This window comes from Idiotropiscis lumnitzeri, chromosome 3 (assembly GCF_059441095.1).
Source record: "Idiotropiscis lumnitzeri isolate Australia: NSW breed Sydney's pygmy pipehorse chromosome 3, RoL_Ilum_1.0, whole genome shotgun sequence".
In the NCBI taxonomy this organism is placed as follows: Eukaryota; Metazoa; Chordata; class Actinopteri; order Syngnathiformes; family Syngnathidae; genus Idiotropiscis; species Idiotropiscis lumnitzeri.
Window position 1 is genome coordinate 33,806,730 of NC_142393.1, and position 9,404 is coordinate 33,816,133.

At 43.2% G+C, this 9,404-nt stretch overlaps 1 protein-coding gene across 1 annotated transcript; it reads left to right on the top strand.

Annotated features, from left to right (window-relative positions):
- The first annotated feature begins 442 nt into the window (after positions 1 to 442).
- gpr37l1b (G protein-coupled receptor 37 like 1b) lies at positions 443 to 6,799 on the top strand. The gene is made up of 4 exons (XM_088292304.1): positions 443 to 1,209; positions 3,599 to 3,898; positions 5,591 to 5,962; positions 6,115 to 6,799. The coding sequence occupies exons 1-4, from the start codon at positions 661 to 663 to the stop codon at positions 6,277 to 6,279; spliced, it is 1,386 nt and encodes a 461-aa protein (XP_088148430.1). The 5' UTR covers positions 443 to 660; the 3' UTR covers positions 6,280 to 6,799.
- The last annotated feature ends 2,605 nt before the right edge of the window (positions 6,800 to 9,404 follow it).

Below are 9,404 nucleotides of genomic sequence, written 5' to 3' on the forward strand. Positions count from 1 at the left end.
ATTATTTTGCGCCCATCGCTTTGGCGCCCCCGCTAGCGTGGCGCCCCTATGCGCCGCATATGACGCATATATACTTTTTGCGCCACTGATGAAATGCATAACTGATGCTGCTATAATCTAGACTGGCGAGTGGGGTTGCCGACAAATTTATAGTGGGGGCTGTGGCCACCCCATTGTTAAGTCACGTGTTTACGCTTGAGTGACATCTGTCACAGACACTTTCATTATTGTGCTTGTGTGTGTAGCATCGCACTGATCTCGTTGTTGGGTTGTAGCAGAACACGTTCACTTGAGAGCTCTTTTTGAATGTCAGCCTTAGTCTAAATGAGCAGCAGGGGGCAGCAGAAGACTACGTTGTATGTGGGTACGCGCACGCTAGTGTTCGTGTACGTTTGATTTGCGGAGCCGCTGCTTGTCCCACAGATTTCCTGCAAGACTTTCATTCACTCTGCCGCGTTCATCCTAGACGGAGCAGCCCTGCCACGGACAGTAGGTCTCTCCCCACCACCCCCTCTGTATCTCCTGACCTAATATGATTTGTTGAGGTCCAACTGTGCACACGTGAGGATCTGAAAATAAGAACATCATTTGTAAAGTTAACTTTCGAACTTTGTGGTGATTCCTGAACTTCCTGCTTTGACTCTCTTCGGACCTTCCACCATGGCACCAGCTGTCAGATTGGTCCTGCTTCTGTTTCTGTGGCAGATGTTTGCAGCAACTACAGGCCTCGATGAGTCCCCTTTCCCAAAGGTCCGAGACGTATTCCTGAAGCAGCACCGGCGTATGGCTCGTGGGGCCGACGAGGAGGAGCAGCAGTCCACCTTCGGCCAGTCCTTTGAGAATGACTCAGTGACATCGCCACAAATCACCCAACTCTCCAACATGACAGATACAGAAGATGCTGCTCCACACCAGCCTTCTGGACTCTTCAATCCCTTCTACCCACTGAGGCAAGGCTCCTACATGGCCTACACCACCGTGTTGGCAGCCGGCCTTCTGCTTGCGGTGGGTGTGGTGGGCAACATGGCGATCATGTGCATTGTGTGGAACAACTTCTACATGAGGTCAGCCTGGAACTATCTGCTGGCCAGCGTTGCATTCTGGGACTTCCTGCTGCTTCTGCTCTGCCTGCCTGTGGAACTGGTCAACTGGCTGTCACACCGCCGCATCCTGCCCGACATCACCTGCCGATTGGTGCCGTACATGGAGGTAGGCAAGGCTTTGGCAGGTGTGGTCATGAATGCGTACGTCATGATGTGTGTCGTCAATTATTTTCCTAATTATTCATTCATTCATTGCCAGCCGTTTTTAACGCAGCGTTCCCTCAAGGCCCACAGTGTACATAATGTTCTGTGACAATATAAGCACCAAGCCTACTAAAACAAAGAGTAGACCATCGTATTTAATCAGAGAAAAGTTTTTTTTTCTTTTTCCATTCTTTTGTAAGCAGCTCTAGAACATGGACTGGTTCATGGCCAAAAAGTAGAGAAAATTAGCTTTTTTCAAGCCAAGCAGACCTTGAGCATATTTTTTGCTTTTTGTAACACTTCGTACTATAAAACAATAAAAACAAGTGGTTTTGATGGCAAAATAAGATTTTTTTTACAGCTATACAACTAAGAAACATGCCGTTAGCAACGCTGACTTAACCGCGCGGCTCGCATGTGACTTTTTTACAAAGCGTTCACCATTCACACCATCGACAACATTTATTTTCTTTCCACATTCATTGTTTATATCATACATATAGGCCTATACATACTGGCCTGTAGTGATGGGTAGATGAGGCATCCTGTATTGTTTCGACACAGTGACACAATGTATTGACACTGTGTTGACACTGTGTTGCTGAATACTGACACCTGGTGGACTTGCAGGAAATATTTGACAGGGTCATCTGACACTGATCTGTCAAACTAATTTTATCCAATTCCATTGATTAGCGACGTGATGTGTTTTTATATATCCTATTTCTTATTACTTTCCATCGCACTAATTATTCTCTTATCTAATTTATATATTTAACTGAATTATTGTTGTATTGCACTGGAGAGGGGAGCTCTCTAATCTCGTTGCACACTTGAGTACAATGACAAAGGGATTTCTGATTCTGATTAGGCATTTGCTTTCACATTATTTTTACATACACGCAATTTCATAAAAAAATCTTTGATATTCGAGACGCAGTTGATAAATTAAGAGAACATCTGTCTGAATGCCCAAGTAAAAGTGTTGTGAATGACAATGGACTCATTGTAATTAAAGATTTTTATTCAAAAGAAATTAGTTTCTCCAGCGTTTTGTTATTCAGTCTATTTCTTTTTTTGAGGCAATTTCCCCCGCCTTTGAGAAAATCCTCTCACAAGGCACTGAAGAGGCCGGTGTGCACAACGCCTGTGTGGCTAATATAAATAGGTGAGGGAACGTTGCCTCCATGGACTTCCAGTATAAGAGCGGGTCTTCCGTACGTGCAACGTGTCCTGCTGACGTATAGCGCTGCACCTCTGAGTGCGCATCAACAGTGACGTCTTCCATCTTGCGGATATTTAATGCAAAGTAACGTGCCAATAACTCGATGCTTGTTTTGAGCGTCCATCCTGTTGATAGATGCGCTTCCTGATGAACACAGTTTGGCGCGCGACCGCTGTGTCGACACGATTCTGGTAGTGGTCACGTGACTTTCTCAAAGCAGTACGCGCACCGACACGGGGTTTGCCCTGGAAGCTCGGCGCGCGCATCGACGCCTCGGTGTCGCTGGACCCATCACTACTGGCCTGTAACAATAACTACTGTTTCTGGATGATCAATTACCCCAGCAACAAGAGTATTGTTATTGATTTTTGAATGTCACCAATATATTGCTAATGTTAGAGCAAAAATAATTCAAGTAAGTTTTTAAAAAGTTTTTTAACATTTCTGTTGAAACAGAAACAAAATAAATAAAAATGACTTAAGAAAATGCAGATTAACAAGTATTATCACAACAAATAAAACCACATAGTATCTGTAGAATTTGATTGTCATTATTTTTGTCTCCTATTGTAATGTGCTGATGTAAAAAAAAAAAACAATCAACAAAATTCTAGAAAAACATCTGCAGATTTGCCAATTTTTGAAGAACTAATTATATCAGCCGATTAATTGCCTAGTTCAATTGTGAGTACATCAAATAAAGATAAAGATGTCCTTTATTAAATAATAATAAATAAATTAATAATAAATAAATAATATTCCCTTTATTAGTCCCACAATGGGGAAATTCGAGATTCGAACCCAGGCCTCCTGGGGAGACTGGGTCCTGAACGCGGCGCCTTAGAGTGGCTGCCAGGATGGCCGAGTGGTCTAAGGCGCCGTGTTCAGAACCCAGTCTCCCCAGGAGGCCTGGGTTCGAATCTCAAATTTCCCCATTGTGGGACTAATAAAGGGAATATTATATTATTATTAGTCCCACAATGGGGGAATTTGAGTAACGACGTAAAACGCATCTTGTGTGAATGTGATCCTTTGGGATTCTTTTAGTTAAGTGCGTCAAATGTCATCATCATGCTTGAATACTGACATGACTGTTCACCGATCCGCTGCATTTGGCATCTCTCAGGTAGTGTCTTTGGGTGTCACTTCCTTCACGCTGTGTGCTCTTGGCATCGACCGTTTCCATGCCGCCACCAGCTCGTCACAACCAAAGACAAGGAGAGTGGAGCGCTGTCGTTCCGTGCTGGTCAAGCTAGCTGTGGTATGGGTTGCCGCTGTGCTGCTGGCCAGTCCTGAGCTATTTTTGTGGCACGTCGCAAGGACCTCCCCAACTACCACTGTTGACTCCTGCTCTATCAGTGTCTCCTCACCGCCATCCCTCCTCCTGCCCGACTCACTGCACTCGCTCCTGCACAGATACCACCAGGTGAGACCACAACCACTCTGCCAGTTGACACGCCTACCAGATGCTCTTAACATGTATACAGCAGGGTTATAATAGTTTTGGATTTTCATTGGTTACCGTATTTCTATGGCCAAAAGACGCGCCGTATCAAAGGGCACAGTACCAGTTGAGGGTGCTATTTCTGTATTTGATACATAGATGGAACGCACCGTATCATTGGGCGCAAACAGAACCGAGCAGTCGCGCTGGCTGCTCAGTCGCGCTAGCGTGTTTTAAAAATGGCAGCGGGAGTTCGGTGGTACTTCATTTTAGCTTTTAACAACGTGCTGAAGTTGTCCTCATCCAAAAATGCACCAAGTCCTTGTCTTCTGTATCCAAGATAAACAGCTGGACACATTCTCCACCAAACACGAGAGTCATTATCAATCTGCCTCGCCGTCTTGTTGACGCGCAGCCCCTCAGATGGGATGCCGACACAATGCCGGTGTGAGCAAGTCACTAATCAACAAACGATGTGCGGTCACGGTGATTCATCAAAACTAAAACTATCACCCCAAATCAACTGAATAGCAGAAGAGTGTAGGCCCAGCAAAATGCCGCCTCTCAGCCTACCATACAATACCTTAGTTTACATGCATGCACACTAAAACAGAAGATAGCATGGCTAGCGTGGCTAGCTGTTTTTAAAAAGGCAACAGGAGCAAAACTGAGTTTGGTTGTATTTTATTGAACTATTTAACAATGTACTCACATTATTATTAATCAGTCATCATCCACAATTCCATCAAAATCGTCTTCTGTATCAGAAATAAACAGCTGGGCAAGTTCTCCCCCAAACACGCCAGGTTCCCTCTCGTCATTGTCAGATTCCCCGTGTCGCTGCTCCTCATGATGCCGGCTTTTGCGAAAGCCCTAACAACAGAGCTAGCAGACACGTTTGCCCATATAGGGGCATTGGGGGCTGCTTTGCACTGGGGGCGTGCCTTTGCGTTGTCATTCACGCCCATCTCCCCTCTCACGTCCGCCTGCTGTCGTTAGCCACACCCACCTTCTCTCTATATAAGCAGTGTGCAGGCAGTTAATGTTCGCAGTCAGCCCAGCGGTGCACTTGGTCCACATAATGGGTGCTCCGCCTCAAAAAGCGCCCTGGCTTTTTTGGATGAGTTTCAGGACTTTAAATGCGCCTTATGGCTGCGAAAATACAGTATATTTTTTTTTCCTGTTGAGTTTTGTTTTTAAAATTCATTGAGTTTGAATTGGAGCACATTTCTTAGTTTTTATAAGTTTTTACTTTTTGAAAATGCTTTGTTTTAATTTAGTCTTTGTTAGTTTTAGTATTTTTACATATGCAGTATTTGTCAAGCGCAAGATGAAACAAAACATGACACTAAGTTTTGTCAACTAAAGTAGTAGTAAGATACATTAGTATGTTAAGTAGTTCAACTGTTTGACCTTTTTCCGTGTGGCCGCACAGTAATATTAAAATAAATACATTTAAAATAAACTCAGAAAACGAATTCACAATTATTTAACAAAGATGAAAACTACGAATATTTTCGCTATAATTATGGTGAATTTTATTTCCGTAAAATGTAGATGTTAGCTTTTGAAAAGCACTCCCATTTTGTAAATTTAAAACATTTTTTTTTTCCATTTCTAGTTATTTAGTCAGTTTGGAAACGAAGTGGGCTGTGTTTTCTATATACTTTTTAGGCCCGCATGTGGTGGACTTTTGGCTGTTACTTGTGCCTGCCCGTCCTCTTCACCGTCCTCTGCCAAATGGCGACCCGCAACGTCCACAGCGACTCCAGCTCTGCTCACAAGCAGCGTACCCATGACTGTGCATCCTCCAATCACCAGCAACATCATCACCTGGCACTGGAGCAGAAGCTCAACTGCACGTTGTTAGCATTAGCACTAGTGTACACCGTCTGCGCTCTGCCTGAACACATATGCAACATCACGCTAGCGTACACCCACATCACCATCTCTGTGGACACAGCGGCTACATTTGCTCTCTTACATCACTTCCTATTGTTCCTCAAGTCCTCCATCACGCCTGTGGTACTGCTGTATTTATGTAAGGTAGGTGATGATTCAATATGAACGTCAAAACACAGCAGATTGACCTTCTACACACAAAACTCCACTTCTATGTGAACAACTACTGTGAACCTCTATGAATATGTACTGTACAAACATTTATGTGAACATCTGCACTCTGTTATGATCCAAAGGCGCTGGGTCGGGTTTTCATGGACTGCTGCTGCTGCTGCTGTCGAGTTTGTCAGCAGAACTCGGCCAAAGGTTCTGCTCACCTCCCATTGAAGACAGCCAAAGAAGCGACCATCTTCTTCGACAAAACAAAAGATGCGACAGTCATCTTGTCTCTCTCCAGTTAAATGATACAACTCCTGTGTTCTTTCTCATCCCATCCTGTATCCTACTTGTTCACCTTCCTCTCCACAGTCACTGTACTTCCTCTCGGCAGTGATATTGGTCACCATCAAGACTGTTTGAAGATGTGAGATAATGTAAATGATAAAGTAGCAGTTTCAAATAACTTAATGTTAATGTTAAACGCGAAAGTAAAATGAATCAAGTCAAGGTAGAGAAACTTGAATTGACACAAATTGTCCTCTTGCAGTCACATGACATTTTTTTAATGCGATAAATGTAGATTAACAACCTTTAGGGTGAGAGTTAGAAGAATAAGAATGTGCACTAATGTCAACCTCAGAACACTTTGTTTGCATTTAAGACTAATGACTCGCTGACTTGTTGTTGCCATGGTAACCATCACATACGATCCAAGTGCAAGTTCATGTATGATCCATGTTAATAAAGTGACGGTCAACGCATTGTCAAGGATACATAAAAGAACTGTCAAGAATTTGAAATAAAAATAATCTTCAGCATTGATGAGGTCATCATTATCAACATGGGCATGATAAAGATATTATAATAACAATATTTTTTAAATAATTACTAAAAGCATGCCCCATTTATAGACAAAAAGAAACAACAATAACATCCATTCATCCATTATCCGAACCACTTATTCTCACGAGGGTCGCAGGCATGCTGCAGTCTATCCCAGCTGTCTTGGGGCACAGTATAAAAATAATTTGTGTTACTATACTGTATAACTATTAGTGTTATTATTACGATTAGAATAATATCTTAATAGTTAAAATATCGCATTACCGTAGGATACTACCAAGCACGCTTGCACACACACACACATGCATTCACGCACACACATGCACACCCCAACGCAAACTCTCTCTCACTCTCAATTTAGAAAGTCAAAGTGCTTGGAAACAAAAGTTTCCCATCGAACTTCCCTCGCCTCTTGGTAACCCCTAGCAACCTGTATGAGTGTGTGTAAGTTTGTGAGAATGGGTCCGTGTGTGTGACTTCAGAGACAGCTACACATGCAACAAGTCATCTATGTTGACAATTTAGATGTTGAAGGCCCTGAAGGTTGCGAAAGGCTGTGTGACATCATCACATGAACGCTGGCATGTGGCCTGGGCCTCGAGCAGAGGACAGCTCATTAGCAGTGATGAGCGCTCACCCATTGGTCCGAAACACTGAAACAAACATCTTCTGTTCTCTAATGAAGCCACCGATACTGCACTCCCTTGATGCGTGTGTTGCAGGCTGCAGACCAGTGTTATGCAACCAAAGGGTTTCAGGTTTGAGTCCTGATTGGTTACTTTGCTGTTGTTATGTTCATGGACAGATGTTTATACACTAAATCCCAGTGATTTCAATGTTGTTAGTGTTCTTTAAACAGAAAAGTCATTTTACAGATGCCATGTCTGACTGTTGTATACTGGCAACACATTGCTGCTATCATGTTTCTTTTACTTAAAGTATCCAAGTGAGGAGCAAACAAGAGGGTACAAGGGTAGCAAAGGATGTGTTCTCGTCAGTGTTCATTCAAGGTCGCAAATGTTCTCCAGACGTTTGACAAAAGTTTTCTTATCCCTAGGAAATTTTTAATATGTTAAAAAAAACACAAGAATCACAATGCTGAAGACCCTAATTAAATTAGAGGACCCGGCAGGGTCATTGGGTTAGAGGCCAGAAGTCCCTATGAGGCCTGCTGTGGAACCAAAATAGCCCCATTCTAGTTCCAGTATGAAGATGGTAGATTGGCTCCATCCATACATCCATCCATTTTTTCCATTTATCCGGGCTCGAAGCATCCTCATCCGATACCCAAGACACCTCTTCTGAATCTTCTCAATGCGGAGGAGCAGTGGCTCTACTCTGAGCCCCTCCTGGATGATCCAGGTAGTCATAGACCTGTTCACTGACCCTCCACTTCAAGGCCAGAAACAATTTGTGGGCCAGATATCGTGTTTCACGCCGCGATAATCCATGACTAGCATAAGCAATCACTCGCAGATTTTACTCTTGCTTTTGGTACAACACCGCACACAATCCTGTTGTGCTTGCATCCGTGCACAACATGTAAGGTCATTTTGGATTTGCGTTTCCAAGGACAGGTGCTTATGTCAACCTCGAAATAACTGTTTCAAAAGCATTCTGGTGAGCACTTGTCCAATTTCCTCCAAAAGGCAATTTTGGGTTAAGATATTTGCATAATGGAGTCTTCACACTGACTGAATGTCAAACAGGAGCATAACCACGGGTTAGCTCATTAAAGGTTAAACAATGTCAGAATAATTGTTAATACATCTTCTGTAGTATCCAGTAAAGCCAAGAAAAGATCGCAACGCCTTCAGGGTGTGGGGGGACTTGCCAATATTAAAGCTTCTATCTTTTCCGGGTTGGTCTCTACGTCTTTCTCAGACACAACACACCCAAAGTTTATCACAGATTGGAAAAATGTACGCTTCACTGGTGAAAGCTTTAATCCAAATTCTTTTAAATGACTTAGTACACGAAGGAGTCTCGTGTTCCTTCAGGTTTGCAGAGAAAATAATGCTGTCATGCGGAAAGACGTGAGATTTATATCCATACATCGCTCGATTAGCCACTGAAACGTGCTTGGAGCATTTGTGACTCCAGGCGGCATTCGTTTCCCTTCCCAAAAATCAATAGCTTTCGCCACGAAAGCTGTTTTAGCTTTATCTTCATCTTCCATCTAAATCTGGTAGAATCCAGACTTCAGGTCTAGGATAGGGAACCATTTGGAGCCTGCCAGAGCAGCAAAAGATTTCTCAAGTTTTGGAAGTGGGTAAACATCTTTCACGGTTTGTAAATTCAGTTTTCTGTTATCGATGCACAGCCTAACCTCTCCATTGCGCTTCCACACCACCACAATTGGAGAAGAGAATGGCGATTCCGACTCACTTATGACACCAGCTTCAAGAAGATCATGTAGATGTTTACAAACAGCCTTTGGTCCTGGGGAAGAATTGGCCTCACTCTATGCTTGAAGGGAGTTTGGTCATGGAGTTCATCTGGTGTTTCACACAATTTGTACACTTAGAGTCTACAATACGGACACAAAAATTTGGAACAAGGAAAAAACAGAGGCTGTACAGTC

Coding starts and splice junctions, on each gene's coding strand:
- gpr37l1b (XM_088292304.1), top strand. CDS start 661: ATGGCACCAGCTGTCAGATTGGTCCTGCTTCTGTTTCTGTGGCAGATG. Junction 3,899..5,590: donor TCCTGCACAGATACCACCAG/GTGAGACCACAA, acceptor TATACTTTTTAG/GCCCGCATGTGGTGGACTTT. Junction 5,963..6,114: donor TACTGCTGTATTTATGTAAG/GTAGGTGATGAT, acceptor TATGATCCAAAG/GCGCTGGGTCGGGTTTTCAT.